The sequence below is a fragment of the Saccopteryx leptura genome, chromosome 2 (assembly GCF_036850995.1).
Source record: "Saccopteryx leptura isolate mSacLep1 chromosome 2, mSacLep1_pri_phased_curated, whole genome shotgun sequence".
In the NCBI taxonomy this organism is placed as follows: Eukaryota; Metazoa; Chordata; class Mammalia; order Chiroptera; family Emballonuridae; genus Saccopteryx; species Saccopteryx leptura.
Genome location: NC_089504.1, coordinates 151,694,552 through 151,710,052, shown reverse-complemented (window position 1 = coordinate 151,710,052; position 15,501 = coordinate 151,694,552). Strand labels below are relative to the sequence as shown.

General features: G+C 50.4%; 1 protein-coding gene across 14 annotated transcripts in view; it reads left to right on the top strand.

Annotated features, from left to right (window-relative positions):
* Positions 1-15,501, top strand: part of CACNA1C (calcium voltage-gated channel subunit alpha1 C) — a 777,231-nt gene that overhangs the window by 649,064 nt on the left and 112,666 nt on the right. For 8 of the 14 annotated variants that reach the window (XM_066369080.1, XM_066369070.1, XM_066369067.1 and 5 more), the window contains 8 exons: positions 1,794-1,926; positions 4,647-4,776; positions 6,131-6,190; positions 10,656-10,762; positions 13,002-13,089; positions 13,627-13,734; positions 14,949-15,001; positions 15,308-15,454. In XM_066369080.1, the coding sequence (XP_066225177.1) occupies positions 1,794-1,926; positions 4,647-4,776; positions 6,131-6,190; positions 10,656-10,762; positions 13,002-13,089; positions 13,627-13,734; positions 14,949-15,001; positions 15,308-15,454 (826 nt within the window). Of the gene's footprint in view, positions 1-1,793; positions 1,927-4,646; positions 4,777-5,920; positions 5,981-6,130; positions 6,191-10,655; positions 10,763-13,001; positions 13,090-13,626; positions 13,735-14,948; positions 15,002-15,307; positions 15,455-15,501 lie in introns of all 14 variants that reach the window. The other 6 variants (XM_066369079.1, XM_066369071.1, XM_066369068.1 and 3 more) reach the window with 2 other exon arrangements.

Here is a 15,501-nt window from a genome sequence, read left to right as displayed (position 1 = left end):
ACAGAGCAACTCCCCTGATGGGCAGAGCATCGCCCCCTGGTGGGCAGAGCATCGCCCCTGGTGGGCGTGCCGGGTGGATCCCGGTCCGGCGCATGCGGGAGTCTGTCTGACTGCCTCCCCGTTTCCAACTTCAGAAAAATACAAAAAAAAAACTAAAAATGAAAAGTAAAATAAAATCAGCCTCTGAGGTACCATATCCTAAGTGCCAGGTGACTGTGGGAGGAAGTCACAGGTCACTCCCAGGTTCTCAGGAAAGCCAGGGGAACGATGCTGCCGGAAGTGGGAGTCCCCATAGCTCTGCAGAGAGGGATTTTCAGGGCAGGTCCAATAAGGAGAGAGTGTGCGGAAACGAGAAAGCTCACAGTGCGTGTGTTCATTTCCTGGGGCTGCCAGTGCAAATTGCCACAAGCAACAGAAACTATTCCCTCACAGTGCTGGAGCCAAGGAGTCTGAAATCAAGGGGTTAGCAGGGCCGTGCTTCCTCCAAAGGTTCTGGAGAGACTCCCTCCTTGCCCCTTCCCCATTCTGCTGGCTGCCAGCAGTCCTTGGTGTCCCTGGGTTTCAGCTGCGTCACTCCAGTCTCTGCTTCTTTCTTCACATGACCTTCTCTCTGTGTGCGACTGTGTTTCTCCTTAGAAGGACAACAGTCCTTGGATTTAGGGCCCACCTTTGTCCAGTATGACTTCATCATAACTAATTAATCAGCAAAGATGCTCTTTTCAAAATGAGGTCACATTCTGGGGCTCCAGGGGGCATGAAGTTTATGTACGTCATTCAACCTAGTCCAAAAAGCATTGAGAAAATTGTTCAATGTGAGTGGAAGTTCTGTCAGGAAATAAAGCAGGCAAAGGCTGGACTGAGAGGGCTACACAACACTGATTCACAGGTAAGTCTCTCCAGTGGGTAGAGATAGTAAAAAAAAACAGCTAACATTTATATAGCACTTGCTATGTGAACCATTCAGAGGTACATATGAACCACTGTCCCATCTTACAGATGAGGAAACTGAGACACAAAGAGACTAAATGCAATCTCTATAGCTGGAAAGAAAGCCAAGATTAAAGAGTTTAGATTTAAAATTATTTCCCTTCTAAACATGTTCAATGCATTTGATCAGAACAGGGCATGTCCTTCCCATGAACTTGCAAGCAAAGGGAGAAGTCATTTGCCTTTGGTCCACATTCAGTGTGGTCACTGGCCAGGAGAGCAAAGGTGTGTTCAGACCTTTGAATGAAGAGCCTGTTGCAGTCAGCATTATTGCCCCATTATCCCTACGGCACATGACTTTTTGTATTTTCAGGAATGGGGAGAGTTGGTTTTAAACTTTTGGAACCAGCAAGGATGAGGTTGTTGGCAGGGGATCCCACATGTCAGCTAACCATGCCCTTTCCCCTACCTGGCCATGCCCCTAGCCTAACCTGGTTGTTTTCTAGAGCCTTACAACTAGGATGGTCAACCATCCCAGACTGCATGGCACTGGGGGTTTCCTCGGGTGTGGGGGTTTCAGTTTTAAAACCAGTACAGTCCTGGGAAAACTAGTATGAGTTAGTCACCCTACTTACAACCCCCTCATCATGTGCCACCAGGGAAGTCTTTCTCTGACACAGATGAATCCCAGGGGTGCCCACAGGAAGAGCGCTGAGTGTCTGTCTCGATTGGCACCCCATGTTTCCAGAAATACAAATGATGTCTTGATTCCTGTCAGTAGGAAGGTATCTGAAAGCAGGCAGCACAGTGGTAAAAATAAGTGGGCATAGTGGAGTTATTTAGAAGGTGCTTTTTCTTTCTTCCAGGAGAAGAGGATGAGGAGGAGCCCGAGATGCCTGTGGGCCCACGGCCACGCCCCCTCTCTGAGCTGCACCTTAAGGAGAAGGCAGCGCCCATGCCCGAAGCCAGTGCTTTCTTCATCTTCAGTCCCAACAACAGGTGTGTGAGAATAGTGGGGAAGGTGGATCTCTTCTCCCCACCATCCAGGATCAGCAGGAGCCAGCCTCCGGGTGGAGCCTGGGACTGCCCAGCTCCCCACGACATGTGTGAAGACAGGGACAGCTTTTGTCCCTCTTCGTCTGACATGTATTATTCCACTGGAAAGCTAGCTGTCACCCCTACCATCATTGCTTTGCCAGGAATCTTCCTCCTATCTCTTTTTAGGAAAAAGAGTTTCTGGATTCCAAATCGGAAGTCCTGTGTTTATTTTTCTCTTTGTTTCTTGAAATGTGTAAACTCTATTTCAATTTTGTGTGTATGTGTGATTATTCTTGGAAATTAGTAAGTCTGCTTTACTCAACAAAGTCTAAAGCTAAACGATATCTTAGTGCAAAATAGCTTTACCTTTGTGCAAAATAGGAGCTTACACTATTTTAACCCCTCTCAACCCCTCTTGCTTTACATGTTATTGTTGATTAGTATTTAGTCCTGACCTTTATTTTTAACCCAAGTTAGACATTATTATCAGTATCAGTGTTATTATATACAGTACATATTTGGATTTACATACAGTTTACCAGTCCATCCTTCTGCAATCGTATTTTTTTCTTCTTAAAGTACATTCTTTTCTTCTCTCTTTAAATTGCAGTGTTTTTTTTGGGGGGGGGGGGTTACTTTTAAATTACAGTTGATATATAATATTTTATTAGTTTCAGGTGTATTAAAGTTCATTCTTTAGAAGTTCCTGTAGTGCCTTTATGATAAATCCATTTGGCCTCTCTATCTGTAATTGTTTCCATTTCTTGTTTTTGAAAGATAGTTTTACCGTGTACACAATTTTAGAGTGGCAGGTTTTGTCCCTCAGCATGTTAAATGTATTATTCCACTGTGTAATTAGCCATCATTCCTAATTCCTACTATCATTTTATTGTAGGTAATCCACCCCTTCTCTCTTGCTGCTTTTACCATCTTCTGTTGCCTTTGATGTTGTGCAGATTTACTACTGTGTTCCTCAACATGGACTTTTTTCCCACTTATCTTGCTTGGAATATGTTATGCTTCCTAAGTCTATGGATTTATATTTTTCTTCAGTTCTTAAATGACATTGAAGATTAAAATAAGAATTCATTCATTCTGGCACTCTAATTGGATATGTTAGACCTCTTCTCTCTGTCCACCCTATCCCTTCATGTGTCTTGTACATCTCTCACCTCCTTTTCTCTCTTTGGGTATGCTGAGTAATTTCTTCAGATGTTATTTTCCAATTTCTTAATTCTTTCTTCAACTTTGTCTATGTTAAATCAGTCTTTATATCAACTGTTATATGTATATATTTTTTTCATTTCAGGCAGTTCCATTTGTTGCTTGATTTTCTAGATTCATCTGTCTATATCTAACACTTACTTAGTAATTCATCATCTGTATGATTAAGTCCTTTATTTCATTAAGTATTTCAAATATAGTTGCCCTATATTCTGTATCTGATATGTTTAATATTCAGTCTTTGGTGGGGGAGGGGAAGGAGCTCTTAATCACTTATTTGTTTGTTGTTATGATTTTTCATCTTAGTGGTTTATCTTCTTGTTATGTCTGTTGATCTATGATAGTGATGTCAGTATTTCATATGAATTGGTGAGATTCCGGTGAGCCTAAATTATGATTGTGGAAGCGCTCTTCCAGATGCACCAGGCTCAAAATGAAACTCCCTGATAGCAGGGCTGCTCCTGGCATCTGTCCTTAGGGAGCTCAGCCCTTCCTAGCTGCCCAGCACAGAGCCCCGATTGAAGGATTGGTTTGTTTGAAGGGGGTGGTCATTGCAGACTTCTCCTAACTCTCCTGAAACCAGAATGCTCTCAAAGAGCTTGTCCTTTCCAGGATTTGGTGCGCCTGCAGCAGTAAGAACTCTAAGCGCATGTAGTCAACCACAGCGCCAGGCCCAGAGGTCTGAGGCCTGGATTTGAGCCCTCGCTCTCTCACCCTACAGGTTGTGTTTCTAGGCTAGCTTCTCCTTCTTGAATTTCATTGTTTTTATTTATAGAATGAAAATGACACTATCATCCATCTCCCCTCTCTAAATCATCAAGACGAGATAGTACATATGATACCCTTGGCATTCGAGAATCTAGTGTTTGTGGTGCAATCAGTGAGTGCCCAGAGGTCCACTTGTGTAGTTCTTTGTACTTGTGCTGAGGTGTGGAATTGAACTGGACACCTTGAAGCTATGACATCGGGTAAATCTCCTTGGCAGAGTGTAGGTTCAAGCCATCCTATCAACAGAGCCATCATTGAGTGGCTCCGTTGTTCCCTTTGTGTAAGAATATGAAGTAGATCTCAAAGTAGGTTGTTGTTTTTTTTAAGATGGGGAAAAGAAGTCCCTCGACTAAAGCCAGTGGTAATGTCACAGCAATATTTAAAAATTTAGAGATTCCCAAAGGTCTCAGATGTAACCCTCTAAAATGTCAAAAATTTACTGTCTATGCAAACAAGGGCTTTAGGATGGCAAGTTCTGTGCAGAATTGCCCCTGGGGGGTGAGGGACAGGGCCATGGCTATCATTACCCGGCCGCAGTGAGAGTCCAGGCTGCAGAACCCACTCCACGAACTGCCAGGCACCGTCCGTGCGCTGCGAGGAGGCGTTGGGGGTCCTGGGACGCAGGCAGCTGCTTCCCTTGCCTTCCTGATGTGCTTCTGCTCTGCTCTCCTCTCCTCCTCCCTGTGCAGGTTCCGCCTCCAGTGCCACCGCATCGTCAATGACACCATCTTCACCAACCTGATCCTCTTCTTCATCCTTCTCAGCAGCATCTCGCTGGCCGCCGAGGACCCTGTCCAGCACACCTCCTTCAGGAACCACGTATGCATTCCCTTTGGTTCTCTGCACCCCTCCTCCCAGGACGGTGGCTGGGCCCACGGCCCACTGCTGACCTCCCTGTCCAGTCAGGGGCCCAGCTCCGAATCTCACAGTCAAGTGCACCATGAACCTTTCTTTAAGAGAGGAAGGCTTTGGTAGAAACCATCTGAGGACCACAAGCAAATAAGAGAACATGAACCCAGAGACCTCAGGCTGGCCTGGTTGGCAAAGATCAGGACTTTCAGTGCCCTGTGGCTGTTCCCCAGAACACTCCGGTTTCTTGTAAACTTAGTGAAAAAAATAAGCGCTGACCAGCTGACTTGCTCTCAGTATACTCTGGCCTGTCCTAATGGCTAGGGAGGTGGGGAGCACTGACAAACGGGTGCCAATGATAAGGCTGACCTTATGTAAAAGCTTCCGTGACCTTCTGTGGAGTAGAAAACTAACTTTGGAAGCCCACCCAAGGCTCCAATGAACATCAAAAGCTAGAATAAGCATCGCTCTATCTCAAAGCCTCAAAAGAAACCTCAGCCAGGTGGGCATAAAGACAGGAGCCCACCAACCTAAAGCCATAGCTTTTTTTTTTTTCACTGAGAAAGGTATTGGCCCTAGCTGCAATCTGCTGAGCTATAACCAAACATGAAACCACACAGCCTGCCCCTGGTCCAGGTAGGCCTCACCTGGAGGATGTGTGCTCCTGTGCCCCGAAGGACACAGTGCTCGCTGAGTCACACCTTCCTGCAAAAGCAAACAAACCCCGCTCTCTGTCCCTTTGACAAGTATTTATATCTCAGTGGTCTGATTTGGGTTTGTAAGTGTTGGGCTGATGAGAAAAGCATCAACCCAGATGCCGTGCAGGCTCAGGACCAGCCGAGGCGTGCCCTGGGAGCTCCCTCCCCCTGGCACAACTGGGGGCCACATCCAGAGCCGCAAGATGCCCAAGGCCAGCCCACCTCGAGACCCAGCTGTGTCTGTGCCACTGGTCTCTGAACTCGTTTCCACCTTCCCCCACGTGGAAAGGCCCGAGCGGCACGTATAGTGATTCTGAATCGTGTTTCTTTTCTCCAGGAGGACACCCACTGACCTGCCTCCACTCTGCTTCCTCCCTACCCCGCCCATTCCCACTCTGTTTCTCTTTGTTTTGCAGATTCTGTTTTATTTTGATATTGTTTTTACTACCATTTTCACCATTGAGATTGCTCTGAAGGTAAAGCCCGGAACCTCCGTCCTCCTCCTCCAGTCCTCCTGGCCTCCTCCTGTGCACCAGCTCTCTGCACTGTCTGTCCCTAACACGCACGCTCCTGTCGGAGTCCGGTTCCCGCTCAGAGCCACTAATCCGACTGTGCTTACTTTTCAGATCCTAGGCAATGCAGACTATGTCTTCACTAGTATCTTTACGCTAGAAATTATCCTCAAGGTAATGCAGCCCGAGAAACGCATGCTCTCTGTCCCTTTCTCTCTCTCCCTGCCCTTTTCTCTTGTTTCTCTTGCTCTCGAGCCTGATATCAGAAGAGTGAGTGCTCTTGACACTGTGCGAGCGCTCAACTCAGGCCCAGAAGCCAGGAGAAACCCACCCGACCCCCACACCTGCAACTTCTCAGGGGGCATTGGCTGCTAGTGTCCACGCTGGTAGTGTCACCGGGTCTGACCCCGTGCCAGTCAGCAGGGCCTCACCCATGCCATCTCTGGGCAGTTGAGGACTGACCCTACTTGGAATTCTCCTTCCCTCCTCTGCCCAGAGGAGATGCCACACAAAACCCCAGAGGTGGAAAAGCTCAGGGACCATGACAGTGGCTTTGGCTGCCCCCTTTGACATTAGTCATCAAGACCTTCCTCAGTGCTTGTAGCAGACCAGGCCTAATGCAAGATTTGGGGCCAGTCTCCCCACGGAGAATTTTTGATAGACAGTACTCGAGGACTTCTAACCCCTCTGTTACCTGCTGAACAGCGTGATTGCAGCAACCCTTGCCTTGAGCATGAAGGAAGGAGAACTGTGCTAGAGAGCTAAGTGCAGGGGGTGTGAACCAAGTGCCCAGAGAGCTGGGCCAGGGCCAGGGCCCAGACAGAAAGCACACAGGCCGGGCCGCAGCCGCGCAGCCCAGGCAGGCAGCCTCAGTCCAGCCGTGCCGCAGCACCCTGTCCCTCGTCGCAGAGCCCAACCTCGGGACAGCGCTGGAATGAGGCAGACTTTTTCCTGTTTTCTCTTATTATTCCTATTAATTCATAATTAATAGGTTACTCTTATTTGTTTTATTATGATTTCTAAGTTTTTCCAGTATACTTCTGAGCCTCTAACTAATGCATCGCCAGGCCAGTTCGCCTGAGATTTAGGATGTGAGTTCAGAGCGAGGGTGAGGATTCCACCCCAACCCCAAACAGCCCGCAGAAGCTCAAAGGCTCGGAAGCACGTGCTTCAGCTCAGCGCCTTCGTCCGCGCACACTGTCCGGGGATGCTCCTCCCATGGAGTCCAGGCTGTCTTGTCACCCCTTCCGGTGGCTGCTGGTGCAAACCCGTGTCCGCCTGAGGCTGCTATGGCCAGCCCCAGATTGCTCCTTTCCTGATGGAACTCCCAAGTCATGACTCAGCCCTCTAATGTACATGACAATTGTGTTGTTTCCAGTTACAATTTCAGTGCAGCAGTTTTGAGTCCCTCCCTTTTTATTTTTGTCCAGACCCCCAGCATCTGTCCCTGATCCCAGCTCACAGAGTTTCTCAGGTTTCTGTGAGGAGCTGGCCAGGTGCCGATTTGTGGGGGTGAGGCGCGAGAGCCGAGAGGGGCCGGCCTCATGGGAGGCAGCGCTATAAAGCCCCCTTTCCGGGAGCGGCCATTTCTTTTTTCAGACTTCACACAGAGAGGCACACAAACACCCACAATTATTTCCTGCAATAAGAAAGGCTCCGAGCCCAGTTCTCAGTGCCCCTCATGGAGCTTCCCTTGTGGGTTTCCTTGGTGCTGTTTGGCCTCAAGCAAGAGTGGAAGGTCTCTTTGCAAGCATCACCATGGCCAGGGCCTCCTCTTCCACTCTCTTATTCTCAGTGTGCTTCTCAATATAAATCCGGCCGCGGTCCACTTCCCTGCACCCACTCCCGCGGGTCCCTCGGCCTGGCCGGAAGGCCTGCCGTCCTGCCACAGCACCGACAGTGACAGCTGTCCAAGGGGGACATTTAGTATCAGGAGCAGATGAAAAGACCTGGGGATGTCTGGCCTTGAGGAGAAAAGGCTTGTAAGACCAGAGCAGTTGGCCCGAGTGAGGCAAAGGTCTGTCACATAGAGGAGGGAAGAGCTGGAACCAGGACCAGGGAGGAGAAATGACCAAAGATAAGACACATTTAATAGCTAGAATTGCTGCCTACAGAAGTGCTGGTCACCTGTGGCTGGACAGAGGGACATTCCTGCCCTCCGACTCAGAGTCAGTGATCCTATGCCTCCCTCCTTTCCTCTTCTCAGGCTGGAAACCCCTAAAAGCCCTAGGTGGGCTTTTCCTAGGCAATGGCTTAGAGCTTGTAAGAAGCAGGCACCGGGTGGGCAGCAATCAGCAGAGCAGGGGATGGGAAGGGCTTTGCGCTGGACACCTGAATAAGTGGCCTTTTTTGATACCCTGAATGTCACAGGTACTTTTCAAGTAAATGCTCCATTTTTGGACATCTACTTGCCCTTTGTCTTAGAGCCAGCCATTCTTCCTCTGACCCTACCTTGGCCTGTACACACACACACACACACACACTTTCCCCTGACAAAACAGGAGTCCAAATCAAAGGATGGAAGTTGGTGCTCTGAGCCCCTGAGGTCCACCTAATGGAGGAGTGCCTTCCCCCTGAATGCAGAAGATGGCTCTGTTGGAACTCAGTAGCGTCCTCACAGTATCCGAGCCAGGAGCAGTACCTTCTCTAAGACGAAGAATAGGATGGCTGGGGAAGGCGCTCAGCCTCCAGCAGACAGAGGAGCCCTTTGTTAGCGTGAACCATGGGAGCCACTCACGTCTGTTCCCTGGGGCCCCAGATCTTCACTGAGAGATAGGGCAGCACGCCCTCTAGGTAGCAGGCCTTTGGGAGAAATCTCCAACTAGATTCCCCTGCAGCCTTTTATATAATCTGCCCACTTCTAGAAACCATTGCAGGACACAGATGCCTGAGTCCCCTGTGACCCCCTGTGGCAAGAGATAAATGGAAAGAAATAGGTTGCGGGAGCTATTTTTGCCGATTTCCCCTGTGTTTGTTTTTGAATTGCTCTGCAGACATGCCGCCCTGGGCGTGCTCTGATCCAAAGGGGTAAACTGTATCCTGTTGACCAGGACTCTATGCTCAGCCCCTCAGCCATCGGCTTTAAATGTTTCCGTCTGGCTGACGCTTTGTGGCCCCTGGCCCTTCACAGCCCCTAACCTGGAAGTCCATTGCCCTTAACGTAAGTCAAGAAAATTGGAAAGGCTCTTTGTTGAGCACCTAGGATGGCTTTAAACTGAGCTCTGAGGGAGAGGTAATAATAGTCGAGTCCTATAACAATGCTCATCTTCCATGTGTCCCCTTTTGGTGTTCCAAGGGCTCTCACGTGGCTTTTGGTGTGTGGTATGGGCCTCAGAAAGGCAGGGAATCATGTGCTTTTCACAGATGCGGAGACTGAACTTCCCTCATGCAGAAAGAATCCAGAATTCAAGTCCAAGCTCTCTGGCCCCAGCACTCACACGGCACTTATATCAGCAGGATAATTGTCCTAAATGATTTACATGGAATAACTGACGCTTACAACCCTGCAGGGGAGATATCAAGCCCCCCATTTCTCAGTTGAGGAAACTGAAACACAGACTAGTTCAGCCACTTGCCCAGGCCACACGAATATCATACAACAGCACTGGGCTCTGTACTGCAGAGTCTGCACCCTGTAACAGCAGCACGCAGCCCCCGGGACAGGGCGCACAGCTCTGGCCCTGAAAGAACAGGCGGTCTAGAAGTAGACAGTGGCACTGAGTTTAGAATATTTGGCACAGATCGGAAGCCCTGTTTGAGTTTCGGAAGTGGAGGGATGCTAGAACATCTCTCACCGCGCAGGAGAGGACCACCTATCCCAACTGGCCTGAGACTGAGTGGCTGCCTGGGACCCCAGGCTTTCAGAACTGAACTGGGAAAGTCCTGGGAAGCCAGGACAGTTGTGACCCCACTGGGCATGCCCCATCTTCCCCCAAAGGCCTTGTGCCCAAGCCGGCCCTGAGGGAGGTGGAATTTGCAGAGGAGATTGGGAGACCTGGTTAGGACAGCATCAGCAAAGGGCCCCTCAGGGCTGGAGCCATGGCCTCAGGAGGAGGAAGAGCAGAAAATAAGAAAGGGATGGCGGCCTGATTTGGAAGGGCTTCATAGATAGGATTAAAGATTCTGGAATTGCCTGGTGGGTAGAAGGAGGCATGGATATATCTGGGCTGCAGATTCTTGGTTGTGTAAATCAGTGGTCCCCAACCTTTTTTGGGCCACGGACAGGTTTAATATTTTCACGGACCGGCCTTTAGGGTGGGACGGATAAATGTATCACGTGACCGAGACAAGCGTCAAGAGTGAGTCTTAGATGGATGTAACAGAGGGAATCTGTCATTTTTTAAAAATAAAACATCATTCAGACTTAAATATAAATAAAATGGAAATAATGTAAGTTATTTATTCTTTCTCTGCGGACCGGTCTGCAGCCTGGGGGTTGGGGACCACTGGTGTAAATGGTTGCAGAATGCTTTTCTTAGCACTGTATCTCCTTCTTCGGTCCTGCCTGCCCTGGCCCTCTCTCACCTCACTGCTCTTCAGCGGGCCCTTGGGTACCGTGGGAGGGGAGTGAGGGGTGTGGGCATCTCTGGAGTTTGGGCAGGTGCCACTCACACTGATGCTTCTCTGTGCCTCTCTGCAGATGACTGCTTATGGAGCTTTCTTGCACAAGGGCTCCTTTTGCCGAAACTACTTCAACATCCTGGACCTGCTGGTGGTCAGCGTGTCCCTCATCTCCTTTGGCATCCAGTGAGTAGGGCCCCCTCCACCACAGTGGGTCGTTTAACTGGGAATGGGGGACCAACCAGATATAAAAACTCCAGAGGGCCTTCCTGCACCCCGCCGTGAGCCTGTGGTGTGAATGGGGGAGGCCTCTGACTTGTACAGCATGGTGGCTCTGATTTTTCTTCTGTCCTGTCATGTCCTCAATGGTGTCACACTTGTGGGTCCAACAAGAATCTGTCTACGTGTCCGGCTCTTCCCATGGCAGGTGGTGTCAGGCCCAGGTATAATGAGGAGAAAGCCTCCGGGCCTTCCTACCCTCTCACATGTGCCCAGTGCCCTTGGGTGCCCTCAGCTCCAAGGACCTGCCGCTGTCGTGATCTGCCCTGATTTCTGGTCATCCTCCCTCCCTTTCTCTCACTTCTTTTGCTAGGCCAAGCACCTGGTAAAAGAAAGACAGAGAGCGAAAGAATTATTTTCAATCATGGCTATACAGTGAAATGACCTACGTGGCTTTTAAAAATATGTTTGTCCCAGAGTGGTTTTTGGGGGGTTATTTTTTGGGGAGTTTTTTTGGGGTTTTTTTTTGTTTGTTTGTTTTTGGTCTGGGGTATAGCCAGGGCTGTAAGGTTTTAAAAAGCTCTCTAGGGTGTATGGTGGTACAACCAAGGCTGCAAACTCACTTGGGTCTAAGAGACTCTGATCACAAGTTTCTCCCAGGTTTAACCAGCCAGTTATGCTAACCCTGCACTTCAACTTTCCAAGCACTTTCACATACACATTCTGTGGGGCTCCTGACACAAGCTTATGAGGTGGGCAGGGCACATGCTGTTATCCCCAGTTTATAGAGAGCAAAACTGAAGTTCAGGGCATTGTGAGACTTTCCCAAAGTCATACCAATGACAAAGAAAATGACCTTGGGTGTCCCCGCCAAAGGGTGTTTTTATGGTCAGCATAGAAAGCATGAGAATGGGGGCTTTCTGAGTGAGACTCTCCCCTCTGATTGTTAATTATATGACCCAAGACCATCTGTCTGTGAGCCTGCAGGTCTGGATTCTAATCCCATCGCTACCACAAAATCACTGCTTAACCTTGAACTGATAACTCTCCCCTTTAACCTGTACCTTTCCATCTGACCTTTAAATTCCTTCCATTGGGATTCAATGCAAACCAACCCCCTCCCTGATACTCAGATAGATAGGGACACCCTTTGGATCCTCTGCAGTAAATGCACCAGCTCCTTTCGAGCACATCGTCGTGACCACCTGAAGAATGAAGTTAGCACTTGCCGTTGTGTCATACAGGACATTGTTTAGGTCCCAGGTTAGGTATAAGGCTCTCTGAAAGCTAGAAAGGATTATCTCAATCAGACGGTAGAGTGTGAGGGTTAGGATACATTTCAGAGTTGCTCACAAGCTGGCATGGTGAATCGGGCTACCTGGGTGGGTGGATGACCCCTCCTGCCAAGGTGCCAGTGGGGGCTCATGCCCTCGTGCCTCCCTTCCAGTAAGGAACAATGGTGGCCCAAGGCAGCTTCAAGTTCTTCTGTGGGCCTGGGGTCCAGGGGGTGTGAGACCTGTGTGTAGAACCCGTTACTTCAAGTCCTGACTGCTATGAACCAGAGCGTTGCACATATAAGGATACTGGGCCACTACCCAGGACACGTGTTAGAGATGAGCAGCCAAAATGTCTCCTGCCAGTGCCCTCCACCTCCTGCCACAGGCCTGAAGTGCCACCATTTGTGTTGTATTTCTTCCAGTGCAGTCATGTCCCTCTCAGGCATAACCATGAAGCTACCATTTATTCAGCTCATAGTGTGTGCCAAGCACGTTGCTAGATGACTCATATGCTACTTCATCCTTGCAACAACCTTATGAAGTGATGACCATCTGATCTTACAGATGAAGATACTAGGGACCAGAAAAGTTAGGAAACTGACCCTCATGGCTTTGTCTGGGGAATAGCAGGGCTGGGTTTGATCTCAGGTCTGCGCTCCCAAAGCTGTCTCTTCAGTGACTCTTTGGCCCCTGAGGACCACATGGTATTGCTAGTGAGTTGTTTTTTGTATTACTCACTCACCCACAGGAAAGTCCAGGTGGCAGGGGATGTTCCAGGTCCTCATGGGGTGGGAGCTGGGAGTAGAGAAGGGTCCTGGGGTGAGAAAGCCCCTTTACGGTTTTACAGGTTTGCCTGGAGATAGCCTGCCCGATACCCCTCACCACAGAGACAGGAGAAGCTCACTCCCTGCCCTGCTTCTCTCTTCCAGGTCCAGTGCTATCAATGTTGTAAAGATTTTGAGAGTTCTGCGAGTACTCAGGCCCCTGAGAGCCATCAACAGAGCCAAGGGACTAAAGGTGAGGAGGGCGGGTCAGCGTGGGAGCGTCAACCCTGCGCGCTTCAGCCGGTCTGATGACCGGCGGATGCTGGGCTGAGGTGGGAGGTCATGCTCAGGTCCCGTGGCTGCCCTGCTGGAGCTCGCCTCGCCCCTGCCTGCTTCTCCAGTCCTGCTTCAAGAACAGTGACAGGCTGCTGCCCAAAATTTAGACTCCTGAGCAAAACTTTTGCAAAAAGGAGACCTACACACAAACCCAGTGCCCTTGCTGGCGATGAGGTCCCCATATTCCTACCCCTACAGGTGGGAAGTTAGCAGCACTTTTGTCCCTGCAATTACCTAGAGCCCATGAGGGCCTTTGCGTTCCACCGGGTTCTGTCACCTGTGACATGGGGGGGAGGTGTCACGGGAGGGCTTTGCCCTCTGAGCCTGAGTCCCCTCACTGTGGTGGAAGGGCTGCCCGTGCTGCCTTCCCGGAGAGCAGGGCTTGGCCGAAGGAAGCTCGGGCTCCCGGCCTTTCTGGAAAGCACACCCCCTCCCACCTTGTCCCCCACTGCAGCATGTGGTTCAGTGTGTGTTCGTGGCCATCCGGACCATTGGGAACATTGTGATTGTCACCACACTACTTCAGTTCATGTTCGCCTGCATTGGAGTCCAGCTCTTCAAGGTAAGGTTCCTGCTCTCCCCTCTCCTCGTCTGCATTCCCGGGAAAGGGACCTGGCAGCTCAGCATGAAGAGGACCGTGGCCTGGGTCAGACTGGGGCTGAAAGCCATTGCAGCCCTGCAGTCAGCCTCCCAGACCAGGACCGTCCCTGGGTCAGGCTTGGGCTGAAGCCATCGCAGCCCTGCAGTCAGCCTCCCAGACCAGGACCGTCCCTGGGTCAGGCTTGGGCTGAAGCCATCACAGCCCTGCAGTCAGCCTCCCAGACCAGGACTGTCCCTGGGTCAGACTGGGGCTGAAGCCACCGCAGCCCTGCAGTCAGCCTCCCAGACCCGAAAGGCAGGCCTGGAAGGAGGCGCTGCTCCACCGGGCGGAGACCCTCGCCCTCTCAGTGCTGCTGGCCCTTTAGGTCTCCCCTTCCTTCTAGTGGAGCAGACAACAGTCTCCTCTGCTCTGAAACCTCCATGTCAAATCAGGCACCTGCGCAAAACCTGCAGGGTTCCCTTTTCTAATTATTTTTATTTATTCATTTTAGAGAAGAGAGACAGACAGATAGAGACAGAGAGAGAGAGAGAGAGAGAGAGAGAGAGAGAGAGAGAGAAGGGGGGGGCAGGAGCAGGAAGCATCAACTCCCATACGTGCCTTTTGACGGCAAGCCCAGGGTTTTGAACCTGCGACCTCAGCGTTCCAGGTCGACGCTTGATGCACTGCGCCACCACAGGTCAGGCAGGGTTCCCATTTCTCACAGCACCAAGCAGACCCTTCTCTACCAGCGTTCAAAGCTCCGCCTCCACCCAGGCTCTCTCCTGCTTCCTGACAGGCATCCTTCGTGCCTGCTCTTTTCTGCCTCAGTCCTTTTGTTTCTGTTCTTCTCCCATGGGAAGCATTCTTCCCTGCCCTCTCCCACCCACCAGATAATAGCCTTTGACTCCCTCCCACCCAGGTCCTCTCTCCACATCCAGTTCCAGCCCTCTCTTCCTCACAGGGCCTCCTCAGGGGTGCAGCACTCGGGGATTGCAGCTCCCGCTTGTGAATCCCAGTGGTCCCCGTGGCCCCAACTGCTTCATGCCTGGGTCTCGGGTCTTCCTTGCCAGGATTCTCCTCTCCTTGCACGTTTTATCTCAACTCCTTAGCACAGTGCAGGGCTATGGTGGTGATCATTTCTGATTGAGTCATTGGTAAGTGGATATCTCCAATCACTTTCTTCTTCTGCCTTCCAGGGGAAGCTCTACACCTGTTCGGATAGTTCCAAGCAGACTGAGGCGGAATGCAAGTGAGTACAGCTGGTGGGCAGCCGGTACCCAAGCTGGTTAACTCAGGGAGGGTTGGGACCAGGCATGAGCAGAGGCACAGCCCATTTCTTCTCAGACAGCAGTGGCAGCTGGACTTTTACCTGGGGATAATCTGGTCCCATGAATATAACATGTAACAGGCGCTACCCACCGATGCTCCTTCCAATGGCTAGAACTGGGGAGTTTACACGAGCTAGTCCCAGCCTACCCAGCATGCCAGGAGTCATTGGCAAATCAAGTGTGAAAGATGAGAGACCCAGAATGAGCTCTTCCTTCTCCTTTCTCAGGGGTAACTACATCACATACAAGGACGGGGAGGTTGACCACCCCATCATCCAGCCCCGCAGCTGGGAGAACAGCAAGTTTGACTTTGACAACGTTCTGGCAGCCATGATGGCTCTCTTCACTGTCTCCACCTTTGAGGGGTGGCCAGAGTGAGTATACAAATCAAGGCCTGTCCACCCTGATATTAGAGGCCGAG